Source organism: Lutra lutra, chromosome 4, assembly GCF_902655055.1.
Source record: "Lutra lutra chromosome 4, mLutLut1.2, whole genome shotgun sequence".
NCBI classification, from domain to species: Eukaryota; Metazoa; Chordata; class Mammalia; order Carnivora; family Mustelidae; genus Lutra; species Lutra lutra.
In genome coordinates, this window is record NC_062281.1 from 756,744 (window position 1) to 781,799 (window position 25,056).

The following is a 25,056-nucleotide window of genomic DNA, read 5'->3' on the forward strand; positions in this document are numbered from 1 at the left end:
ACACCGTGGACCGCCCAGCAACGTCGCCGGTTCGACCCCACGCCCAGCCCTCTCCCCGCGGCCGGTGGGCTTATACCTGTGCGGAAAGCAGTCCTTTGGAGGCCAGCGCGTCCTCGCGCCGTGCTTGGGGGAAGGATCGGAAGGCGGCGCGCAGCAGCGGATAACGGGAGGCCAGCAGCAGCCCACTGCCGAGCAGCTTGAGGTGCGGTCCGGGCTGCAGGCCGAAGGAGCCCACATCGTACAGCACCGGGCCCAGGTAGGGCGCTAGGCGGCCGACGAGGCGGTGCGCCGCGCGCAGGTCGAACACCTCCTGCAGGCACACGAAGTCCAGCCCCGTCGGCACCGCGGCTATCAGCGTCCCACCGGGCGTCCCCGGCCCTGGCGGACTGCAGCCCGTAGTCCCATAGCGCGAGGGCCGCAGACCGGCGAGCAGCACGGCGCCCATGGCCTCGGCGCGCCGCTGGCTGTGCCGCAAGTTGTTGAAGCGCGCTAGGCCGTCGGGCAGCAGGCACAGGTTCGCGCTGAGGAAGCCGAAGCAGCGCGCGGGCTCAGCGGGAGGGCGCCAGGGCGCCGGGGGCGCCCAGCACTCCGGAGGGGGCCGATAGCAGAAGGGGCGGCGCCAAGCCTGCAGGGGCAGCCAGAGCAGCAGGCCGGGCAGGGCGAGGGGCAGGCCGGCCAGGAGCAGCAGCAGCAGCGCCCCCACGGCGCCCGCGGCCGCTCTCAGCGCGCGGCGGTGGTTCGCGCGCGCCAGCGGCGCCCCGCAGCCCAGCAGCTGGTCCAGAGCCCAGTAAGCCGGAAAGAGCAGGGCTCGGGCCAGGCGGTGCAGGGCGTGCAGGGCAGGGTGCGGGAAGGGAGAGGGCCGCAGGCCGCCGGGCGTTGGGGGCCAGTCGGGAGGGGACTGCATGGCGCGCGGGGCTTCTTGGCCTCGGGACGCCCCCGCGACTCCGTCGCCTCCAGCGTGCGAATCGATTCGTTGGTGCGTCCGCGGGAGCTGCAGGGGAGTCGCGGGTCAAGGCTACGTGGCGCAGCCGGTGCGCGGAGCCGGGAAGCCGCGCGCTCCTCACCGGCGCGGAGTGTCGGCGGCCGTTGGAGAGAACAAAAGGGAAAGCGAAAGAGACCCTGGTTTCGCAGCCACGCCTCCGATCCTGCTCGCCCGGCGCCGCCCTCCCCTGAAGGCCGCCGGGAGAACCCCCAGACCTGCCGCTCGGGAACAGGGCCTGGGGAGCAGCCTGCACCAAACGGAGAGCGGTCGTCGCCCGCGCAGGCGGGCTGGCGAAGGGAGCGGGGCGTGCTGCGTCCAGCTCCCTCCCTTCTCCCGGCAAGTCGGCGCGGAATTGCAAGGGCCCTCCGGCCGCGCAGGCTGCCGGGTCCGCCCCACCCCACCCGTCTGCCTCTGTTGCAGCGTCCAGCAGCTGAGTTCAAAGACCCACCCCAGAGGGGGGACGGACTCCGAGGCTCCCGCTGAGCGTCCCAAGAGCTTCCCCCAGGGGCCTGTCCCCCGCGGTGACGGCTCTGTGACCTACCCCAAGGAGCTTCCAATCTCCGGGTAAGGGACCGTTGGTTGGGCTTTGTGCCGCTGCTTGCCCCCCCCTTCCCCGGCACGTGAGCCACAGGGAAACCAGCTCCCATCCGGAGAGCCCCCTCGCACCTGCTCTGTTGGCTCCCGGGACCTGCTGCCTCGCGCTCCTTCAGAGGCTGCCTGGACCCCACTTTCTGATCTGAGCTGTGAACCACACCCCTCATCTCCCCGGTTTGCTCCTAAATTGCCCTGTAGTTTGAGTCAGGGCTGCCATTAAGCCCACAGGCGGGGAGGTGCAGGGCTTCCTGCCTCCCCTACTCCCAGTTCTCCAGGAAAACCTGATTCCCTTTAGAACCCAAAATCTGGTGCTGGCTGTGTTCCCCGTTACTGGTGTATGTCCATGCTGGGCCTTCTCAGCAGACCGCGAGATTTCTATCTATAGATTTCCACATCCCTATATGCAGAGTCCTTCCCTGCCTGTCCTGGGGTCTGGCTGGATCCCCTGAAGTAGCAGGACTGGGAGTGGGGAGGACAGAGAGGCAGGGGGCTCCTGGGTGCACTCCACGACCCTCTCCTTCCTGCATTCCTCGCTGGGGGCTGATAGGAGTCCCTTGGCCCCTTGGAGTCCTCTGGCTGGCACACACGGATGCTGCAGGAGCCACCTCTGCTGGGGTCCGCATTCCCACCGCTTCAGCCCACCCTCATCCTCCCTTCACAGCCCAGGCCCTCCCCTTCCTCAGGCCGGTCCTCTCCTGTTCCTCTTCTGGGCCAGAGGCCACTCTGCAGGCTGCCCCAGCCCCTGCCCCGCTGCCCTTCCCTCATCTCACTCACACACCCTGGCAAGGACCAGCAGCCTGCTTGCGCTGCTTGGTCTCTGGCACTGCCCACAGGCCCTTCCCCATCTGTCCACAGCTGTCGAGTCTTACAGCCCCCCTGCCCCCCCTTTCCCATTCTGCCCGTGCTCCACCCTGCAGCCCTCTCCACGCTGCCCTCTCCTGCTCAGCCCCACCCCCACGATTCCTGTGGAGCCAGCCTCATCCCCCTGGGCCCACGGCGCCTGCGGAACTGGCCACATCTCCCTGGGCTGACCTGTGGCTCGGGTTTGGGTGGGGCTACTTTCTCCTGGTTCCCTCCCCGCCATCTAACATGCTCTTGCCCTCAAGGAAGGTCCAAAGCCCTCCCTGCCGCCTCTCCCACTCCCCTCCTCCAGCCTAGTGCGGAGGGAAGGATTCCCACACCCACGTCCTGTCTCCTCCCTGCTTCTGCCTTGGACTCTGCACCAGGCTTCAGCGCCCCCGCGCAGCACAGTGCTACTGGCCCAGCGCTTCCTGCTCCAAGTCTCCCCCCCCGCCAGGTGAGGGAAGCCTTGGGACCTTTGAACATGCCCCCCCTTAGTCAAACAGCTGCCCCGGGGTGGGCATGGAGCCCCAGAGCAGGCAGGATCGAAGGGGTGCCGGGGAGTGAGGTGCTGGCCAGCCACCCCCGAGGAGCGGCAGCCCCCGAGTTCTAGCGTCTGTGGGAAGCTTTAATGGCTTTGCACTAGGGTGCGGGGCATGGTGAACCTGGGTGGGCGCGGGCCAGTGTCACCAGATGAACATGGGCTTGCCGTCGTCGTGCGCCAGCTGGCTGAGGCAGGAGAGCAGCAGCAGCGCGTCGCTGAGCATGCTGGGGTGCACAGTCTCCACCAGCACGCGCTGCAGGAAGTCCATGCTGTAGGAGCCGCCCTCCGAGGCCGCCAACTCCGGCCTCTCGCGCAGGATGCCGTAGGCATTCACCAGCTGCTCCGTCAGTGCAGGGTGCACCTGCCCGTTGTAGCCCAGGCTCTGGAGCCGGTTCATGATGCTCACGTACCGCTGTGTGAGGGTCTGGCACAGCTCCTCGTCCAGCTTGTGGTCACTGGGGTTCAAGGAGGCCTGAAGGGACAGTGGCCATCAGGTCCCTCTGCCCCGAGCAGGCACAGGGCAGGAGAGGGGCAGATGTGGCTGTGGGTGCAGGGGCTGCTGGGGGAAGGGGGTCTGGAGGTCCCGGGGAGAGGCTCTGGAGGGTCTAGGGTTAGGGGGAAGCCAGTGGGTTGAGCTGCAGGGGAGAGTTCCCCAGACTCCATCCCCGTGGCCTGCTCCCCCCACCAGCAGGGACTCTGATGGAGCTGAGGCTATGAGCGGCCCACAGAGAGCTCAGCTGGGAGCCTGGAGGTGTAGGAAAGAGGAGGAGTCCTGGCTGGCCCACACCCCAGGGGGCCTTTCCCAGGCACCCTGCTGGCTCCCTGCCCTGAGACCTCCCCAGCTTCTCCAGGTCCCTTCTCTGTCGCCCCGCGCTGCCTCCCCAGCACCCAGCACCCATACCCCTCCTTCAGTGAGGCCCTGTCCTCCCCTCATGCTGAACTGACTGCCCCAGGCCCTGAACCCACCCTCGGTCTCGGCACCAGGGGGCCTGCTGCCCCTCTGGCGACCCCTCCTGGGCTCTGGCAGCAAGGGGGGGTCCCCGCCCACTTCTTCATTGCCTGTGCCCCCCAACCAGGCAGTGACTGCGTCCCGCAGCAGCTCACCAGGAAGCAGGAAGTCAGCGCCTCCTCTCCACTCCCGCCATTGCCTCTTGGGCACGTGAGGCGCACGCTGACTCAGGCCCCTGCTCATGAGGACCCACACCCAGCCAGTGCTCTGCTGTGGCCATCTTGAAGTTCTTTATAATTTTTGAACAAGGAGCCCTGTTTTCATTTGCACCGAGTCTTGCAAATGATGTAGCTATCACAGGCATGGCCGTGCCCAGACCCCTAGAATGACAGGTCTGAAGTAGCTGGGGGGGGTCTCTCCCTGCCTGCGCCCCCCGCACTTGCCGCTGCCCCATCTGCTCATCCCCTTCCAGCCTTTCCCTGGATGCACACCAGGCTGGGTCCTGAGCGCGAGCTGGGTCCTCACCCCCTCCAGGAAAATCCTCTGCCCTCCCCTCCGGTCATGTGAACAGGGCACTCGGATCGTGGCTAGGCTCAGCTAAAGCGACCCCTGACCTCTCACAGACGCACCCAGAGCCCTGTGCTCAGACTTTGGGCGCACACTTAGCACCAGAACCAGCCTGCCTCCTCGACTCGAGGCTCTTCTTGGCCGCTAAGCCTTCTCCCTCCCTTTGCCTGTTCCCATGCCCGGTGTCGGTGACGGCGAGAGCTCGATCAAACTGAGCGAGCACGTGAATCTTCATGCTAAATGCCTCAGTGGGGGGGCAGGGGGTGCACAGCTTTAAGCCTCGGCCCCCTGGGGATGTCAGGACCCATCCTCTACTCATCCTGGGGCTGCGGCTGAGCTCCTGCTGGGTGCTGCACTGGGGGCTTGGAGCTCCAGACAGGAGCAGAAGTCTGCAGGGGGCCCACTGCACCCACCCTGCCAGAGTGCGGGACAGGGGAGAGGAGTGTGGGTGCATTCACACTGAGAGACAAGGCCAGAGCTGCCCCAAAGAGTTGGCCCCTTGACAGTGGGGGGACAGGCGAGGGGAGTGAGTGAGAAGAGCAGGAAGGCACCCCACGGAAGCCAGGGAGCCGTGGGCATGGGTCCCTGCCATACCTTCTGGGCACTGAGAAGCAGGCAGGGCTGAGCAGAGTGTGGCGGAAGGTTCTGTCCTAACGGGTCAGATTTCTGGTCCATTGGCATTGTGGTTCTAAAAGATCAAGCTGACCATATAAGGGAATGGACAGAAGCTGCAAGAGAGGGTTAGGGTCCTGTCCATCCATCCCACAGATATTCTCAGCCGTCCCCTGTGTGGGGCACTGTCGCTGGTGATGGGATTCCCGTCCGAGCAAAGCCCTCTGGGTTTATAGTGATGAAAAGGCAGAGCAGGAGGAGGCTGCCATGGGGAGTCTGGGGAGGGACGTTCTGCAGAGGAGGGGATGGCAGGGCTGGTGCCTGAAGGATGAGGACAACCAGAGCAAAGGAACCTCCGGGACAAGGAACAGTGTGCACGGCATGGAAGGTGCCAGGAGGCAGGGCACAGAGCAAGGGGCCCACGCGGGAGAGCCGGTTTCAGTGGCTGCTTCTGTCACCGTACTGGGGCTGAGCCTCAGTTTCCCCGCTGTGACATGAAGGAAACCAGACTGCCTGGCATCTATTTTGAAGAAGAAAGGAAATGTCTCTGGGGGTGATGTGCACAGCATCGGGCTGGTCTGCCCCACTGCAAGGGGCCCCCAGTTCCACAGGACACATCAGTGGGCTCTCATGTTGAGCAGAATTGTGTTTCAAAGGAATAGAGGAGGGAGGGGCTCTCCCAGGATGTAGGAGCCAGATTACAGGTGGGGAGTGCGGGGGTGGGGGGACACAGCAAGGCCAACCCAGTCCCTCCCTCTCACACCCTCACAGCGTGTATCACTCCCCAACCTCTAGCATAAATATGTCTTTTGTTACTTATCAAAGGCCTCCCAGGCGCGGGTGAGCTCCCCAAGGGCAGAGACTGTTCATGTCTGTTTGGCATGAACTTGGCAGGCACTGAATGCCCCATAGAGGGAGTGACTAGATGGAGGGGGAAGGGCAGCTGTGGGGCAGGAAGGTGGCCGCAGGTTGGCCCGGGGGTAGGTAAGTGTAGGTGCAGATGTGTCCATGGGAAACATCTTTAGAGGAGGATCAGCGGGGGACCTGGTGTTGGATCAGCTGTGGAGGAGGGAACAGGTGTGACCAAACACGCACGCACCTTGGAGAGACGGAGCCCCGGGGCGCACCACCCAGTCCTCCATTCCGACACTGGCCACGTGCTCAGGGACAGGGAGGTGGCAGCAAGTGTAACGGAGCCGTGTGGTTCAGCCGTCGTCCTCGGAGCAGAGGGCAAGCGCTCAGACACCCGCACTCCGGAGACCGCGGAAGGGCGGTCGGATGATGGAGAAGGTGGCGACGGGAGACGCGCACCGACGGACGCCGGGGTTAGAGAGGGCAGCGCCGCAGCTGGCGAACTACGTGCACCTGCACAGCCGCCCACCTGGGGCGCGGGCGCGGGGGGGGGGGGGCGACGCCCCGGGGCGCTGCCGGGGCGGGGGGCGCATCTCCGCGGCCGCGCGCAAACCTCCGCGCCCTCTTCCCCCGCCAGGGTCCGCCCGGCTTTGGCTCCCGACGCTCCGCTGGTGGAAAACTGGCGTATCTGCCGGACTGGAGGGCGCTTCTGCGCCTCAAGGGTATTTACCCTCGAGAGACGTGAAGTAGGACCGCGTGAGCGCTCAGCCCGAGAGACGCAGGCCACGCACAGCCCGCGGACGCACGGACGGACCGACGGACTCCTAAGGCTCAGGAGGGACGGTCAGCAAGACCAGACGGGGCAAAGGGGCCGGACTGTCCCTTTCCCTTGGTGGGGGAAGCGCGGGGTGGGGGGGGACCGCGCTCCGGCAGCCAGGCCTGACGTCATTACACTCGAGCCAATGGGGTGAGTCTGCGGCTGCGGGCCCCGCCCCCGGCCGAGTCCCGGAGCCCGGACCCGCGAGCTGCCGGGGCAGGGACCGCAGGGTCTGGCGGAGAATTCGCCGCGTTTGCGTCCCAGTGCCCGGGCGTGTCCTCCAAGTCCTGAGCCGCCGCGAACGCCGTTCCGGGACGTAAAACCACCGGGGAAGTGCGCTTCACCACCGGATGCCTTCCCCGCACCTCGAGATGCGGGAACAGGGAGGGAAAACTCATGCGATCTTTTCAATGAAAGAGAAAATACATTCTTAGAAAGAAAAAAAAATCAGCATTTCTTCATGGCTCGGAGAGCCCGCCCGGAGCTCTCCGTAAATGAGGACGAGGGAGAACTTCCCCACATGACGCGGCAGGTGCTGAGGGGGTCGTCGGGCTTCGCTCGGGAGCCTCTTTCCCAAAGCGCTTGTGCTTCTGTCCCCGGGGCGGGGGCAGTGGTGAAGCGGAGGCCCGGGGGCGAGGTGCGCTCAGGTTTAGGGAGAGGCGGCGGCTGGGACCCCGTACCAACGTCTGTGCCCAGTTTCGGGTCCTCACCTAAACACTGACAGCAAAGCCCCTGGTTACATCAGCTCGTGTGGCTTCTGTTTCCTGCAACCAAGACCTGGGACTTGAGAAGGCGAGAAGTCTGGACGCACAGCACACATCACGCAGACACAAAGCGTGTGTTCCTACGGAGTCGGAAGCATGATGAGGTTGTCCCATCCGCCGCTTCCTTTAAGTAGTGCACGATATGACTGTGCACACGGAAGGGCCAAGATGATACACAGGCGGTGAGAACCAGACCAAGGGTTTGGCACCTGGAAACACACCATTGCGCAAAAACCAAAACCACTGTGAGCAGGCCAGCGAGTGGGGCCCCAGAGAGCACCAGGGGCCCTGGGCCCTGGGTGGGGGGTATGCGCCCCGAGGTATCCTCACACCGGTGCGGCTGGGCTCCTGGTCTGCTAGGACTGGGACCCGAAAGGAAGGCTGAGAGCACACGCGCCCAGCAGAAGGCCTTTGCAGCTGGGTAGAAGGGGTGACAGGTCTGGGCATTGGAACAACTTTTAGTAGAGCTTAAAAGATGGCATAGGCCACTGACCCTTAAAGCAGATTGCCAGGGTCAGTGGAAATAGGCCACAAGTCCCCGTTCAGTGATGAGGCTCTGTTAGAGCTTGTCGGCGGCCAACTACACAGTATCCACAAAGCCGGCGAGCCAGGACTGGAGCTCGGGTTTAGTGGGACAGCAGGTTGCCGGGACAGCAGGTTTCCTGGGTCTGGATAGAATCGAGGGATTCTAGCAACAACCAACACCGGGTCCAGTGTGCAGAAACACAAGATGTTCGGAGGAAGGGAAACAGAAATCTGGGCAAAGTGGAATTGGGTGCTGGTAGGAGCCCGCAGTGGGCCAGCCAAGCAGGCGGGATGCGTGGCCTTGAGAGCAGGAAGGATCTCTAGGCTCCTCAGGTGGAACCAGACACCTTCAGCCTGCTGTGGGCTCTACGGAGGGCGAGCCAGGCGGCGTTTGCCCAGCCCCACAGCCTCTTTACAGGTGGGCTCCGGTGGGGCCCCTCTCAGGAGCCTGGGTGCCAAGTGGGTGGCCCCCGGCAGCCCTGGTCATTGCCGAGGGAAGGAGATAGTTCTGACCATGTGAAAACAAAAAACCCAACCCTAGGACATGCTGAGTCAAGGAAGAGGCAAGCTCAAACCTAAATACAAACAGGCCCCCTCGCAGCCAGCCGCTTTCGTGGGATCACACACCAGCAGCCCGCGGGCCGCTGTTCCCACAGGCTACACACCAGGTCTGTAGTCTAGAGATAAAGACGCTGGAGAGAAGGCGGCCGGGAGCACAGAGGGCTGTTTTCCAAAGAAAGCCGGAATGGCCCTCCTCCCCCATCTGAAGCACGGGGTCCCACCCAGAGCTGGCTTGTTAGCAGGGGAGGGGCACACTCTCCGTCCTTCTGGGACGCACTTCTGGGCATCCAGCCCAGCACAGCCTGCATCCCATGACTGCTTCCCGTCCCACTGCCTTGGAGAGCTTCCCACGCGGGGTGGCAAGGCAGACGTGCCCAAGCACCTTTGGGAAGTGGTGTGCTCCGTGTCCCTCCACGGAAGCAGCCTCAGAGAACGGCATGCTAAGAATATACTGGAATGAGCCTGGCCTGAGCCCCTGGCCATGAGGCCACCAGATGCTCACAGGTTATGGGACCTGCCTCCCCTGTGCCACCATAGTGGCCCTTGAGGCTACCAATGGGATGGGGAAAGCGTCAGTTCTGCTAGTCCGGGGAGGGCCCCTGGGAATGAGGGCTGGCCATCTGGAGGCCATCGCAGAGGCGAAGGAGGAGAGGGCTGTCCCAGCCGTGGTCAGGACCGTCCTCTGCCCTATCCTCTGGGGAGGCCAGAAGGCCAAGGCCACAGGCTCCTGACACCAGATGCCCTGGACACCCTCAGGCCACTCGGACTGAATGCCAGGCTTCCTCCATTCCAGGGGGGCCTGGGATTCTGATGTCTTGCCTGGGTTGGAGTCTAGGGCCCCCCAGCAGCTCCTCCAAGGCCAGCATACACCCCATCCCCGACAGGTGAGGGGGCAGGTCCTCTGAGTGGGAGGTGGGAGCCACACACCTGGATGATCTTCTCTGGAATGTTGGAGACCGTGAAGCCGTAGAGCCGTACACGCTCCGGGAAGATGCTGGACAGGATCCTGCGGTCCAGCTGGAAGGCGATCTCCCCCACCAGCCTCTCCCAGGCTAGCTGCTTTGATTCTAGGGACAGCAAGGGAGCTAGTGCCAGGGAGGTCTACAAGGGCATCAGGCATCAGGGGAGACCACCCCCCTCATGTTGACCTTGTGTCACTGACCTCGGGGGCTGTCAGGGAACTTGCTGGCCTTTCGATGGGCCGTCTTCCGTTCCAGCTCTAGGATGCTTTTCCGAGATGTCTCCATGCCACGTGGACCCCGGGCGTCGTTGACTGTAGCCGGGGAGGACGAGGTTCGGGGCGGGGAGTGGGGGTTTCGTGGAGGGGAGTGGGGGTTTCGTGGAGGGGAGTGGGGGGTGGGCAAGGGCTGGGTGGGAGGGTGGTGTGCCCGGGTGGGAGACTGGGGGGGGCACTGGACAATGTGGGTGGTGCTCGAGGGAGTGTAGTTGGTGGTAGGTTGGGGTGCAGGAGTAGGGATAGGGATGAGGACTGTGGCGGTTGGAGAGGTGGTTGGGGTAGTGGGGACAGATGCAGGTACCGCTTGTCCCTGAGGGGCACTGGGCTGGGTCTGGGCATCTGAGCTGCTATAGGAGAAGGTGGTCATGGGGTCAGGTGTGCCCCTGGTCCCGATAGGGGTGGAGGCCTGGATGGGTGAACCCACAAATGTCATGCTGAAGGGCTCCAGGTCCTGGGTCGGCTGGGGATGCTCAGTGGAGATTGGGACTAGTGACGTGGTGGGGCAGAAAGGAGAGAAGGAGGATCAGAGCAGGACCAAGGACTGGCCTGGCAGTGGGGAGGGGGTCTGTGGTCCCTCCCCCTGAGCCAGTTACCTTTCAGGGTGGCTACAGGCCCTGCTCCAGCCGAGGGATGTGGTCCAGAAGGGTACCCCCGGAGCGGATCTGACAGCACCAGATTGCCCATGGGGTTGGCCAGAAGGTTCTGAGAGACACCTAGAGGGGCGGCTGTGGAGGTGAGGAGGGGGCTGCTCAGAGAGACGGCCACTGCGCCTGTCATTGGAGCCATCAGGGCACTGCTCGGAGTCAGGGGGCCAGTTGAGGGCAGGCCCAGGGAGCTGGTCAGCGTGCCCGCTGGAGGCACCGCCATGGGGCCGGTCAGGTGGCTGCTCGGAGTCAGGGGGCCAGTTGAGGGCAGGCCCAGGGAGCTGGTCAGCGTGCCCCCCGGGGACACCGCCATCGGGCCGGTCAGGAGGCTGGTGAGCGTGCCGCTCTGTGACAGAGAGCCCGGGCCAGGCAGCAGGGGGCTGAGGGGGCCGGTCAGGGGGTTTGCGGCTGGGCGTGCCGTGGCGCTGGGCTGTGGGCTGTTTAGCATGTCGGCCAGGGGCGCCAGAGTCATGATCCCCACTTCATCCAGGAGAGGCTCGTTTGCTGCTGCCGGGGACGGGGGCAGGAACACACCTGGGGGACACAGAGAAAGCACTGAGACCCCAGGCAGGCTCTTCGAGGAAGGGGCCTGGGCCAAGGTGCTGTCTTCCTCTGAGGAGCGGACCAACTCTGAGCCTCTTCTCCTAGTCGGCCCAGACGATGGTCCTTTCCCTTTGGGGGTGGTCTGTGGGGCGCCTCGGCAGATCCCCCATGCGGGTCCGGCCCTTTGTCCACATCTTCTGAAGGAGCCTTGCTCCTCTGGGCCCACTTCTCTGAACACCCACCTGCCACCAAGCCAGAGGGCCCTTCCCCAGCTGCCCGCGGTCTCCTGGTGGCTGGTCCCCCGGGCTGCCCCACTGCCCCGTCCTTCCCCCGGCAAGGAGCAGTGGGTCCTGGCCTCCTGCCCACTGCTGCTGTGGGGACAGCCTCACCTCCCGGGTGCGGGACCCTCGGGGAGGCGGGGCGGGACTAGGCACAGCCTCTCTGGGAGCAGTAAGTGCAGGTTCAGCAGGGCAGGTGGGCCCAGAGGCATGGCCTCACGCTCCAGTCCCTGTGTAGGTGGAGAGCCCAGCCCGGAGAGCCTGTTTCCTTGGGGTCCTGAGGTCAGTGCCCTTGAATGACCTCTGTTGCAGGAGAGAAGGCCCCTGGGGGGCGCAGAAGCTGGGGGGAGGGTGCAGGGAAGGTTTTAACCGAAAACTGCTACCAAGAGCCATTAGCTCAGGGTAGAAAACAGGGAAAGGAGCCACGATTAGAAATGCGGTGGTCCCCTCCTCCGCGGGTGGTCGCAGTACAGAGCTCCGCGTTGCCTTGAAGACTTTCTCCACGAGTTTTCTAGATCAGGGGTCGAGAACCTTTCCTATTAAGGGCTGGTGGTAAATATTCCAGGTTTTGCAGGCCTCCCTGGTCTCTGTGGTGACAGCTCAGCCAGGCCACGGGGCTGGCAAAGCGGCCGCAGACAACGCAGAGACAAACGTGGATCTGTGGCAACAAAACTTGATTCAGAGACACCGATGTCTGAATTTCGTGGACTTTTGGCACGTCCGGAAATAGCATTCTTTTGATTTTGTTTCAACCATTAAAAATGTAAAATCCGGGGCATCTGGGGGGCTCAGTGAGTAAACCTCTGCCTTGGGCTCGGGTCATGATCTCTGGGTCCTGGGATCGAGTCCCACATCGGGCTCTCTGCTCAGCGGGGAGCCTGCTTCCCCCTCTCTCTGTCTGTCTCTCTGCCTGCTTGTGATCTCTCTCTCTCCGTCGAATAAATGAGTAAGATCTTTTTAAAAAAAAAAAAAAAAAGTAAAATCCGTTCTTGTCTCCAGGACCACATACCCAGAGGTGGCAGTCTCGTCTGGCCTCCCTGTCCTCCTCCTGCGTCGCCTCCAGCACCACCCTTCTCTCTGGGACCCTCGCTCAGGGTGGCGGCCCCGGGCTCCCGCTCCCACAGGTGCCTCTCTTCCTTGAGCCTCTTCCAACCCTTGAGCAAGCAAATTGATTCCAATTTTCCCAATGACAAATAATTCTACTACACAAATCTTTTTTATTAGGTTTTAAATGTTAATTCCAGCATCGTTAACATGGACCGCAAGATTAGTTTCCGGGCTCGCCGTAGTGATTCGACGCTTGTAGGCATCACCTGGAGCTCATCAGGACAGGTGCACGCCCTAATCCCCACCACCTGTCCCCCCCACCCCCGCCCCCCCGCCCCTGGCGACCCTCAGTGTGTTCTCAAGTTCAGATTGTGTTTCCTGGTTTGCCTCTTTCTTTCTTTCCTTCTTTTTCCATTTGCTTGTTTGTTTCTTAAATTCCACAAATGAGTGAAATCATATGGTATTTGTCTTTCTCTGACTTATTTTGCTCAGCATAATACTCTCTATAGTTCCATCCACATTGTTGCAAATGGCAAGATTTCGGTTTTTTATGCCTGAATAATATTCCACTGTGTGTGTGTGTGTGTGTGTGTGAGACATCTTCATCCGTTTACCTGTCAATGGACACTTGGGCTGCTTCCATATCTTTGCCATCATAGATAATGCTGTTACAAGCCTGGGGGGCATGTATCCCTTCGAATTAGTGTTTTTTGTATTCTTTGGATAAATACCCAGTAGTGCGATTGCTGGGTCGTACGGTAGCTCTATTTTCAACTTTTTGAGGATCCTCCGTGCTGTTTTCCAATTTTAGTATATGTGCTGCCGAAGCGAGCACATCCGTGCTGTTTTCCAGAGCCGCTGCGCCAGCTTGGATTCCCACCAACAGTGTAGGGGGCTCCCCTTTCCTACATCCTGGCCAACACCTGTTGTTTGCTGTGTTGTTGATTTTAGCCGTTCTGACTGGTGTGAGGTGGTATCTCAGTGTGGTTCTGATTTGTATTTCCCTGAAGATGAGTGATGTTGACTACATAAATATTATTGATTTCCCGCCCCCCAGAAACAGACATTCCAGTGGTCCTTAACGCACATGGCTAAATCTACCTTCCTTAAGACTCCCAGAAACATCCCTACATTCCTTCAGAAGTCTCCAGGCTTCTTGCTTAAATCTATGCCCGTGAGACACCCTATAGAATGTGTGGCAAGATGTCTTGAAACTTAATTTTTTTTAAAGATTTTTTTTATTAGAGAGACAGCACAAGCCGAGTGAAGGGCATGGGGAGAGGTGGTCTCCCAGCGGAGCAGGGAGCTGGACATAGCGCTCTCTCCCAGGACCCGGAGACCATGACCTGAGCTGAAGGCAGACGCTTAATCAACTGAGCCACCCAGGTTCCCCAAGAAAACTGCAAACATTTTTGAAAGGAATTAAAGAAGATCTAAGTAAATGGGAAAGAATCCATGGAGATTAATACTCTCCAAGTCCACCGGCGAGTCAGTGCAATCTGTCAGAATCCAGACTGACTTCTTTGTAGGGACTGACAAGTCGATACCCAAATTCACAAGGAATTGCAAGGGACCCAGAATGGCCAAAGCCACATTTTAAAAGCAAGAAGCCATTGTTACAGGTGTCACTTAGCCACCCTGCACTTCTCCCCCTTATACTACCTAAGAAAAAAAAAAGAGAGAGAGAGAGAGAAGAAAGCAAGGATGGAAGGAAGGAAGGAGAAAGTTTGAGGACTCAGTTTCAGATTTCAGAATTTACTACAAAGCTACAGCAGTTGGGTTCATGTGACTCTGGCATAGTGAGAGACATATAGGTTGATGGAATAGTATAGGGAGCCCAGAAATAAACCCATGTATCTGTGGCCTGATTTTCAACAAGGGGGCCAAGACAATTCAATGAAGGAAAGAATAATCTTTTCAAAAAATGGTGAGGGGACTACTGGAATCCATGTGTAAAAGAATGAAGTTGGACACTTGCCTCACCACATACACAAAAGTTGAATGGATCAAAGGCCTACATGTAAGAACTAAAACTGTAAAATTCTTAGAAGAAAACATAGGGTTTTATGACCCTGGATTTGGCCATGTATTCTTAGATGTGGCCCCTAAACTGTGAGCAACAAAAGAAATAGTAGATGAGATGGATTTCATAAAATGTAAAAGCTTCTGTGTCTCAAAGGACACCATCAAGGAAGTAAAAAGGCAACCCATGGAATGGGAAAAGGCGCTCGCGAGTCACACATTTGGTAAGAGACATGTAAACAGAATCCTTCAAGAACTCTTACAACTCAATAATAAGAAAATTAGTTGCCCAACTTAAAAATGGGCAAAGGACATGAGCAGACATTCTCAAAGATGATATTCAAATGGCCAATTAGCAGAGAAAAGATGCTCAGACTTATTATGCATTAGGGAAAGGCAAATCAGAACCACGTCACACTCACTGGGATGGCTATAATAAAAAAATCAGATAAGTATGGGCAAGGATATGGGGAAATTGGAACACTTGTACATTGCTGGTGGGAATGAACAAGAGAGAACCACCTTGAGAAACAACCTGACAGTTCCTCAAACAGTTACACATATAGTCACCATATGACCCAGCAATTCTACTCTTAGATACACACACATGAGAAATGGAAACATAAATCCACCCAAAAACTCATATATGGATGTTTATAGCAGTGTTACTCATAATGGCCCCAAAGAGGAAACCACCCAAGAGTCCATCGGCTGCTGAATGAATAAACAAAATGTGGCATATCCATTAATGAAATATTATTCATCCATGAAACAAGAGCAAACAACGAATACGAACTGGAAATCCTGACTCACTCTACAGCATGGGCAACCCTGAACTGTGCGGGTGGAGGAAACCAGACCCAAAAGCCACATATATATGGTTTCTGGCGTAAGAAATATCCAGAATAGGCAAATCCGTGAAAACAGAAAGTAGATGAATGGCTGCTGAGAGTTGTGGAGGGTTAGGTGGTTGGAGTATCATAGCCGAAGGGTTTCCTTCTGGGGCGATGGAAATGTTCTAAGATCTTGGTGATCTTTGTGCAAACCCGTGGGTATATGAACAACTATTGAATTGCACACTTTATTTATTTTTTTTAAAGATTTTATTTATTTATTTGACAGAGAGAAATCACAAGTAAGCAGAGAGGCAGGCAGAGAGAGAGGAGGAAGCAGGCTCCCTGCTGAGCAGAGAGCCCGATGCGGGGCTCGAACCCAGGACCTGGGATCATGACCTGAGCCGAAGGCAGCGGCTTAACCCACTGAGCCACCCAGGCGCCCCTGAATCGCACACTTTAAATGGGTGAATTGCACGGTATGTGAATTACATCCCAATAAAGTTGTTATTTTAAAAATGATTCAGGGGCGCCTGGGTGGCTCAGTGGGTTAAGCCTCTGCCTTCAGCTCAGGTCATGATCCCAGGTCCTGGGATCGAGCCCCGCATCAGGCTCTCTGCTCAACAGGGAGCCTGCTTCTCCCTCTCTCTCTGTCTGCCTCTCTGCCTACTTGTGATCTCTGTCAAATAAATAAATAAAATCTTTAAAAAAAATGATTCATTGGGGTCACAGGCATTTAGGTTTGCAAGAAAAACATTCATGGTTCAGGGGCCGATTAAATGCACCCACAAATCACGGAGGAGCAGATGTCCCACTGCTCGGAGCCATGACTTTTGTGGCTGCAGCCACAGACATGGGCTTCATAGGGTTTGCAACCCATTGGGGTCACCAATGAGAATCCCAGGAGCCACCTGGCAGAAATATCTGATGAGTTTGGGGAGCACCAGTAATACTGAAGCCGTGATGTGAGCCAGGGGTCCGCAGCTGGCCGCTGTTTGAGAGATTTCCATCTCAAACACCATCTGATTTCACTCATGCGTGGAATTAAGAAACAAAACAAATGAGCAAAGGGAAAAAGGAAGAGAAAGAAAGGCAAACTGAGAAACAGACTGTTAAGGGTAGAGAACCCCCTGGTGGTGACACAGGGCCGGTGGGTGGGGTAATGGGCTCAGTAGGGGATGGGGGTTAAGGAGTGCACCTGTTGTGAGGAGCACAGGGGTTGTGTGAAAGTGTGGAATCCGTGCACTGTGCACCTGAGACTAACAGGACACTGTATGCCAAGTACGGGAATCTAAATAAAAACTAGACATTTGGGGCGCCTGGGTGGCTCAGTTGGTTAAAGCCTCTGCCTTCGGCTCTGGTCATGATCCCAGGGTCCTGGGATAGAGCCCCACCTCGGACTCTCTGCTCCACGGGGAGCCTGCTTCCTCCTCTCTCTCTGTCTGCCTCTCTGCCTACTTGTGATCTCTCTCTCTGTCAAATAAATAAAAAGAATCTTAAAAAAAAAAACAAAGTAGACATTTCTGTCCCACATCTTTGTACTCTAATGCAAAATGTACCTGTGATGTTTACTCTTCTTATAATTTCTATTTAATTGATCAATTTTTAAAAATCCATAGAGAGGGGGCGCCTGGGTGGCTCAGTGGTTAAAGCCTCTGCCTTCCGCTCAGGTCATGATCTCAGGGTTCTGGGATCGAGTCCCGCATAGGACTCTCTGCTCAGCAAGGAGCCTGCCTCCTCCTCCTGTCTCTCTCTGCCTGCCTCTCTGCCTGCTTGTGATCTCTCTGTCAAATAAATTTTAAAAAGTCTTAAAAAAAAATCCCTGGAGAGAGCACGCCACGCCCCCATGCAGGGAGGAGCCCCACCAGATCCCGCCACCAGAGACCACACCTTAGCAGAAACCAAGAGTCTGATGCCGGCTGACTGAGCCACCCAGAGGCCCCTGACGGGTTTGTTTTTTTTTTTTGGTTTCTTTTTTTTTTTAGATTTTATTTATTTGAGAGAGAGCGGCAGAGCGCGAGTGGGAGGGGCAGAAGGAGGGGAGAAGCAGGCTTCCTGGAGCAGGGAGCCCGATGTGGGGCTCGATCCCAGGACTGTGGAATCATGACCTGAGCCGGAGGCAGACGCCCAACCAACTGAGCCACCCAGGTCCCTGAGGGATTTTTTTTTTTTTTAAGATTTTGTTTTTAATCTCTACATCCAACATGCGGCATAAGCTCACAACCTCCAGACCAGTCACGTGCTCCACCCCTGGACCAGCCACCAGCCCCCTGCATCCCTTCGTAAATTGTATTTAATTGATTTAGATTTGTGGGGTGAACCCTTCCCAGGTTTAGATGCAGTGTTAGAACCGTAAGGAGAGTTTTAGATTCACTGCGTTTGTATCTATTTCACACATAAGACTTATTTAGGGTCCGGGAAGTTTGTTACATGGGACGATCAAAGTTAGACAACGTCTGACGCCCCCCCACCTGCTCCTCCCAGCGGAAGCCCGTGCTCCGCGCCGCCGCCCCACTGGGGTCGCGGGTTCGGGGCGGGCGGACTGGGTGGCGGCGGGGGGGCGGAAGGTCGCTCCACACCCGCCTCCCGCCCACTGTCAACCCTCCGGCCTCCGACCCCGCCCACCGCCGCGGCCCTCCTCCTCGGGCCCCGCCCCCGGCCAGCCGGCCCCGCCCCCGGCCCACCCTCCGCCTCCGATCCCGCCCACCGCCGCAGCCCTCCTCCACGGGCCCCGCCCCGCCCCGCCCACCGCCCCCGGCCCTCCAGCCTCGGACCCCGCCCCCAGCGTGCCGGAGTCCGCGGTGGGGGCGGGGCTCGGCGTGGGGGCGGGGCCAGAGCCGGGGCTGTGACTTTCTTTCGACGCGGGAGAACCGAGAGGGCGGCGGGGCCCGCAGACGGGCGGCCGGCGAACGCAGGGGCTTTAGACGGTGCTCGGACGGTTCCAAGGGTGCTGAGGCGGCGGGAAGGGGGAAAGAGTGCGGGGAGCTGATGACAGGTCCTGGGGGCTGGCGGGTCCCCAGGGGCGACAGGTCCTGGGAGGACGGATCTGGGATGCTGAGCATCCGCTCCTGGGGTGGGTTTACATCCTGGGGACCCTGGTCCTGAGGGGGTGTGAGCAGGGTTTCGGGGGGCTGGCGGGGCTCTTAGGGAGGAGGGAGGGGTCCTGGGTGAGGGGTGGCGGGCGGTGGGAGAAAGCTCTGAGAGGGAAGGCAGCCCCTGGTTTGGGGGAAGCGCAGGGGCAGGGGTGGCAAGGCCCTTCTGGAGACGGGAACTAGGCCGCTCCCTGCCTCAGGAAGCTTCCAGCAGCCTGCATCCTCCGAGAGAGGACGAGGACGGATGGGGCAGCAGGCCGTGGGGGCGGGGGTGGCTTTACGTGGAGGAGGAGTGGGGGGAGGGACCAGGTAGAAAGACCCAGCCCCCAGCCCCGCCCCGCAGCCTTTCCGGGCCCTATGGCCTGTCTGGGCCTTAAAACGTCTGTGTAGATCCGCCAGGCCTGACCAATGGGGCAGAAGCCGCCCCTGTTCTAATCACCTGAGCACTCGCGGGGCCTCATTCCGTCTGTCCTCCCTCTGCCCCAACTTCCCATCCGTGGTCTGTCCTCCTCCTGCCCCGACTTCCCATCCATGCCGGTTCACCCCAGTGGGGAGGATGGGAGCGGTGGGAAGAGCCCTGGGGAGCAGGAGGCTTTGCCATCGTAATCCCATCCTGGCTCTTCCTCCCACCTGCAGTGTTCACAGGGCCAAGGCCTGAACCTCTCAGCCCTGTCTGTTCCCTGTGTTCCTGAGGCCATAGCAGCAGTGTCGTGGCCCGCTGCTCCGATGACCCACGCTGCCCTGCTCAGTACGACTCGGGGCGCCTGCTCTGGGAGCCCCTGCTAACCTGTAGCACACCCGCATGCCGGCATGCTTCTCTCCCCATCAGCAGCTCCGTTCCCCCTGCCGCCTCCCCCGCCCCTGCCCCCAGCGAGTGCTCCTGGGGCAGGTTGGGGCCACTGCCTTTAGGATCCACCGATGTCCCCATTCCCTGAGCTCCCTACACAGCCAGACAGAGGGACCAGGCTCCCCCTCAGTTCTTCCGTCGTGCTCACCGTCTTGGCTCGCAGACAGTGCCATTTTACAGGGAAAATCAAAGCCGTGGTTCTGGAGCTTTCTCTGCCTCCTGCCCTCTTTCTCGTCCAGGGCGGGGACGAGCCGCCCCCCGGAAGTGCCCCGGCCCCCCCGGAAGTGCCCCGGCCCCCCCGGAAGTGCCCCGGCCTCTTCAGCAATTCCTGTGCCTGTTCTGGCTTCTTCCCGCCTCAGGGTACCAAGCCCCGTCTCCGTGTCTCTCTCTCTCAGCTTGGCTGTGAGCCCTGTCCAGCCGCCACCCGCCTGCGGCCAGGCCCCTCTGTCCCATTCCCTCCGGCCGCCTCGCTCTCGCCCATATGGTGTGGGCCTCTTGTGTCCGTACTGGGGTTTAAGTCTAAGCAGGCTCATTCCCACCGGGTCCTCTGAGGCCCCCCATGTCCTTAGCACGTTTCTTGCCTGACCTCCCCCGCCCTGTTACTCTGCTGATGCTCTGTCCCCTCGAAGCTGTGCCTCTGAGACGTTGCACGTTGAGGTTTCCGCTCCATGCCTCTGTCCTGCGCTGGCTCTGCTACCCCTCCCAGCTGGCCTCACCCCTGCTGGGGCTTCAGCCATCAGCTCTCTTGAACCGTCTCCCTCTGGCCCTGCCATCTCCCGGAGAGTCAGATTTGTGGTTGCTCCCTAAGGTGTCCCACGAGTTCCCAGCCGGGCGGTCCCATGCCGCTCAGGGGTATCCACCAGCCCAGGCTGTGTTCGCTTCTGCGGACCTTCTGCGGGGGTGGGGGAGGGCAGAGCTAGGAACCCCTGGGTTTTGGAGGACACAGAGCACAGAAGATCCCCGGAAGAGGAACTGGGGTTTGAGTGCACAAGCACAGATCAAGAACCCCATTCCACGAGGAAGGCAAGTCACAAGGAGTGGACAGGGGAGCAGACAGAACGAGGATGTGGCCAGAGAAATTCCCGAGAGGCCACGGTGGGGAGCTCCCTGGCCAGGCAAGGGGATGGAGACCTGCAGTCTCAGGGGGGTCACAGCCCCCGTCACGTGGCCACCTCTGCCGGAACTCCCTCTTCATCCGTCACGTCCAAGCCCTTTGTTTTCTTGAATAACTCAAGTTGATTTCTTGCCGCTCCTTGTTCCTGCTGTGGCCTCCCACCCGGATGACAGCAAGAGCTCCCCGGCTCCCTGCCTCGCCCTGGTCTCCTTCGGGTCCCTTTCCCACCGCGGCCGAAGCACAGACGCAGCCACTCTGCCAGGAGCTGCCGGGCACTGCTGCCTCCAGGAGCCTGGTCCCCGTTGTCCTTGCTCATCTGACCTCTGCTGACCCTGCTACGCGTATACCTTCACGGCCCTGCCAGCCCCGCGCTCACGGGTGCAACCACACAGACCCTCATACGGGACACACACTCACACTCACACGCGGGCACACACTCACACTCACTCGCGGGCTCACACTCACTCGCGGGCACACATGCTCACGCTCACTCGTGGTACACACACTCTCATGGGCACACACACTCACTTGCGGGTAGACACACTCGCAGGCACACACGCACACTCACGGGCACACATGCACACTCACGCAGCCTGGGCTTTAACCACGCTCTGGTTTCACACTTGCGCAGGCCCCTGGCCCTGCCCTTTGCGTGAGCTGCCGCTAGTCCTGGAGGGCCCTCCTGTCGTGTGGGGCTCGCCCTCCTAACCCCCTAAGCTGGGACCTTCAGGAGGTGGTCCAAGGGTTCTTTTAAGAATCAAGCTCTAGGGGTCCCTGGGGGGCTCAGTGGCTTATTAAGGCCTCTGCTTTCTGCTCGGGTTGTGATCCCCGGGTCCTGGGATCGAGGCCCGCATCCGGCTCTCTGCTCGGCGGGGAGCCTGCTTCTCCCTCTCTCCCTGCCTGCCTCTCTGCCTACTTGTGATCTCTGTCAAATAAATAAATAAAATCTTAAAAAAAAAAAAGAATCAAGCTCTAGGCTTACTTTTTTCTTAAACTTGGGGTTTCTTGTATTTTGCTCCTCCCCTTGCCTTTACTTTGTCAGCCTGTCCTGCCATCACTGCAGGGACGCCTCTGAAAAGAGCGGGAAGATGGCTGGAGGGCAGGGAAGCCAGTGGGAAGGGGTCCGAGGTGGCAGGCTTCAAGGGGAAGGGGAAGGGGCTCGGAGCCGGAAGGTGGGCTGTCGGGGCAGGAGTGCACACCCGACGGTGTCTAGCGTCCCAGTGGAGGGGCCAGGTCTTGGTCAGAAACACTGTGGTTTCGGACTGAGCTGAGTGCGGGGTCGCCGGGGCTCCCCGTGAAGGGAGCTGCACTTCTGGTGTGGTGGGCGAGAGTGGCGGGTGGGCAGCGGGTGGAGGGCAGGCCTGGGCCAGCCTGGGAGCGCTGGGCACTGAGGGGATGCAGGGTCGGACGCCTGGGCCGCGGGTGCTCTCAGGACGCAGAAGGAGGGGGGTTATCAGTCCCGAAGTCCATGCAGAGGTGTAGAAGGATGTGGCACTTGGGAAGCCACCCGTGACCTTTCTAGAACCACTACCACTGAGTGTCGGGGTCCACCGCCGGGCTCCAGAGGCCTCGTCGGCAGAGACGGCGGAAGAGCCGAGGCCTCCTCTCAGGGAACGAAGGCGGTTCCAGGCCTGCCTGGGGCCGCAGGGGCCAGAAACAGGAACAGAGGGCACATGGGGGATGCTGCAGGGAGGGGAGCATGTGGTGTCACAGCTGCAGGACTCTGTCACCGGCTCAGCGCCCTATGTCACCTTCGCTGACGCGCTGTCAGCTGCGGACTCCTACGGCCGCACCCTGGGCGGTGGCCACTGCCAGAATCTCCCTCTGTTATCTTCAGCCCCGGCTTCCGCCCTTCCCACAGCCCCTGTTCCTATCATGGCCCCCAGCTGCTCAGCGTTCCCTGGGAGCCATCCTGGCTCGGTCCCCACACGCACCCCGTGGCTTCTCTGCCTCTTCCCTGTCACCCCCGCCTGGAGAGGTTCTGCGGCCCCAGGGCTCGGTCACATACTCATGGCTCCCAGACCTCAGCTCCTGTCCTGGACTCTGACTCTGGCCCCTAGACTTGGGCCGTCATTTGCCTCCCAGCCATCCCTGGGCACAGAGGAATGGGGAGGGCGGAGGGCAAGGGAGGTCGATGGGGGTGGCGTAGTGGACCCACTAGTGTAGCACATTTGAATTCCAGAGCTGGGACACTCACAGTCTTTGGGGCTGCTTGGAAGTCCGGCGGAGCGGGGAGGAGTGGCGGGGCTCTGACCACAGACCATTGGGGTAGGTGGCACTTCCATCCCTGTGGCCCTGCGTGCGTGCTGCCCTCCCCTCCCCTTCTAGGGCCTGCTGTCCCAGCCCGGTGTCACTGTCTGTGCCCTCTCTCCGGGGCTTCCCGAGACCCCGCCCGCCCCCTCCCCGTCTTACAGTTTCCCCGGCGTTGAGGGGGGCTGGCCGCCGCCTCGCCGAGCCCCGAGCTGAACCCGCTGATGCCCAGGCCGCCTGCTTGGGTCTTGATGGCCGACTTGAGCTCGTGGTTCTCCCGAATGAGCTGCACCAGCTTCTTGAGCTCCTGGTTCTCCCTCACCAGCCTCTCGATCTGGTGCCGAAGCCCCTCATAATTGGTGAGTAGAGACATGCTCCAGGGCGGCGGGACAGGTGCCGCCCGAGGGAGGGCGCCACGCCTGGAGGCTGCCCAGGGCCCCGGGCCTTGCCCGGGTTGGAGGAGGCCGCCAGACTTTGCAAGTTACAAGGCGGGCCCAGTGGGCTCTGGGTATTGTGAGGTCAGAGGCTGTGCCCTCCTCCGTGCCCCTGCTCTCCACGCCTCCGGGCTGTGCCCTGGTCCTGCCCTATCTGGGATGCATGGACCCTTCCTCTGCCGGACCACCTTCGCCCTGCCAGCGCCTGCTCTGTCCAGCTTCCTGCAGCCCAGCAAGCTCATCTCTCTCTCCAGCCTCCCCTGCGGCCATGTCATCCCCGCGGCACCCCACCCCCACCCTGCTGTGCCCCGAGCTGCCAGGGCGGGTGTGACACTGGGGGTTGGGCACCTCCCCAGCAGCCAGCAGCGGGCCCAAGTGCATGGCAGGATAGGTGACCAGTGCAGAAATCTAGAAGGAAAGCTCATCTTCCACCTTCCTGGCCAGGGGGCCCTTTCCTGGGAGGTTGGGCACACCTGGGTTAAGCCTGTCAGCCTTCTCCTGGGGACATTCTACCTTGGATACCTGGACAGTGGCCAGACTTTCTTCCAACCCTAGTGCTCAAAGCCTTTGACTGCTGGCCCAGGGGCTCCCTTGTCCCAGCATCTGGCTCCCTATAGCTTAGACTTGCCAGTTCTGGTGACTCAGGCTCCCCTAGTCCAAGCCCCTGTGGCAGCCCTCTGCACCCCCACACCTGTTCTCTGACTTCCTGAATTTTCCAGACTGTGGGCCTTAGAGCGCCCACAACGTGCCCCTCATCAGACTGTCAGGTTCCGAGAATTCGGACCTGTGTGTCTACGCCGCGCCCCTCATTAAGAGCTGTCTACAGGGAGATCTTGGCAGGCCTGACCTTGGCAGTCCGGTGAGGCGGAGTCCCAGGCATCACCGCGGGCTCAGAGAGGACAGCGAGGCCAGGTCAAAGTCGAGGGTGCGCTCCTGACAGGCAGGTGCAGGTGAGGACGGGTTTGTAGCATTCCATTGGGACCTCACAATGGGGGCCGCCCCCACCCTCCTCCGAGGCCCTAGACCCTAATCCTGGCCCTGGGGGCCGGCCCGCGGCTCTTCACCCCTCTCTGCTGTTTACAGGCCCTTCTCCTGTGTGAGAAAACGCGCTCCCACGGCCTTCTGGTCACCTGGACCACCCAGCGTGGCCTGCCTGTTGGGCTCCCTGGGGTTAGTACATCTGGGCCGGTTGAACTGAGCAGTGCGGGTGGGTGCGCACGTTCTCGTCACACACTGGCTCAGACATTGCTGTGGAAGTATTTTGTAGAGGGATTAACACCTACAGTTGTGGATTATAAGTCAAGGTCGTCACCTTCAATCATGGGGGGACCTCGTCTCAGCAGGTGAAGGCTTTCAGAGCAGAAAGCCAGGGTTTTCCAGGGAAGGAGGTGGTGGCCTCAGGGCTGTCCTGGAGACCAGCCTGAGTGTCCAGGCTGCTGGCCTGGGATATGGGCAATGGTAAGATTCTGTTCCTTAAAATAAATGTCTTCACGTGCAAGAAATCTGACTGATGTGCCCCGTGGGTACCAGGGCGTCTGTCCTTTGCATCCCGACTCTCGAGCCATGGCCGCGTGGCCACACTGCGTTAGAGTCACGATGCGTCACACTGGGAGTGAAATAAAACATTTAAAAACTAGAACAGGGGGGCGCCTGGGTGGCTCAGTGGGTTAAGCCGCTGCCTTCGGCTCAGGTCATGATCTCAGGGTCCTGGGATCGAGCCCCGCATCGGGCTCTCTGCTCAGCAGGGAGCCTGCTTCCTCCTCTCTCTCTGCCTGCCTCTCTGCCTACTTGTGATTTCTCTGTCAGATAAATAAATAAAATCTTTAAAAAAAATAAAAATAAAAATAAAAACTAGAACAGGAAAAAACGAAATCGGGCATTTAGCGCTGGTTGTGTCCAGGCACCGTCTGTGCCCTGTGGCCCCGGCCCAGCATGGGGAGCAGCTGGACATGGGGTCACTGTGCGGGGCGGGGGGAGCCTAGCGGCGGCTTCCAGCAGGTTAGCTCTGAGCAGCACCCCCAGGTGGATGCGGGTGGAGGAGCTGGTGGGGGGGTGTCCGGGTGGGGAGGGCTCTCGGGCCTGCAGGGCAGGCCTCCCCGGAAGGACCT

At 60.1% G+C, this 25,056-nt stretch overlaps 3 protein-coding genes across 6 annotated transcripts in view; 1 reads left to right on the plus strand and 2 right to left on the minus strand.

Moving 5' to 3' along the window:
* The window catches only part of LOC125097458 (sphingomyelin phosphodiesterase 5-like), a 2,501-nt gene extending 1,597 nt beyond the window's left edge, over window positions 1-904 (minus strand). For both annotated transcript variants that reach the window (XM_047725031.1, XM_047725030.1), the window contains exon 1: window positions 77-904. In XM_047725031.1, coding sequence (XP_047580987.1) covers window positions 77-904 — 828 coding nt within the window. The remainder of the gene's footprint in view (window positions 1-76) is intronic.
* Window positions 903-7,267, plus strand: LOC125097466 (uncharacterized). Of its 2 annotated transcripts, none has more exons than XM_047725052.1 (2): window positions 903-1,546; window positions 4,037-7,267. In XM_047725052.1, exons 1-2 carry the CDS (start codon window positions 903-905, stop codon window positions 4,041-4,043), a joined length of 651 nt encoding a protein of 216 aa, XP_047581008.1. In that variant the 3' UTR covers window positions 4,044-7,267. The 2 variants fall into 2 exon arrangements, with proteins under 2 accessions (XP_047581008.1, XP_047581007.1); XM_047725051.1 differs by having other exon boundaries at window positions 6,578-7,267.
* Window positions 3,026-23,880, minus strand: SPATC1 (spermatogenesis and centriole associated 1). 2 transcript variants are annotated; one of them, XM_047725015.1, is made up of 6 exons: window positions 23,796-23,880; window positions 22,677-22,848; window positions 10,438-11,022; window positions 9,770-10,330; window positions 9,535-9,674; window positions 3,026-3,432 (listed from the first exon to the last, which is right to left on the minus strand). In XM_047725015.1, the coding sequence occupies exons 1-6, from the start codon at window positions 23,826-23,828 to the stop codon at window positions 3,103-3,105; spliced, it is 1,821 nt and encodes a 606-aa protein (XP_047580971.1). In that variant the 5' UTR covers window positions 23,829-23,880; the 3' UTR covers window positions 3,026-3,102. The 2 variants fall into 2 exon arrangements, with proteins under 2 accessions (XP_047580971.1, XP_047580970.1); XM_047725014.1 differs by lacking the exon at window positions 23,796-23,880 and having other exon boundaries at window positions 22,677-23,217.
* Between the last annotated feature and the right edge of the window lie 1,176 nt (window positions 23,881-25,056).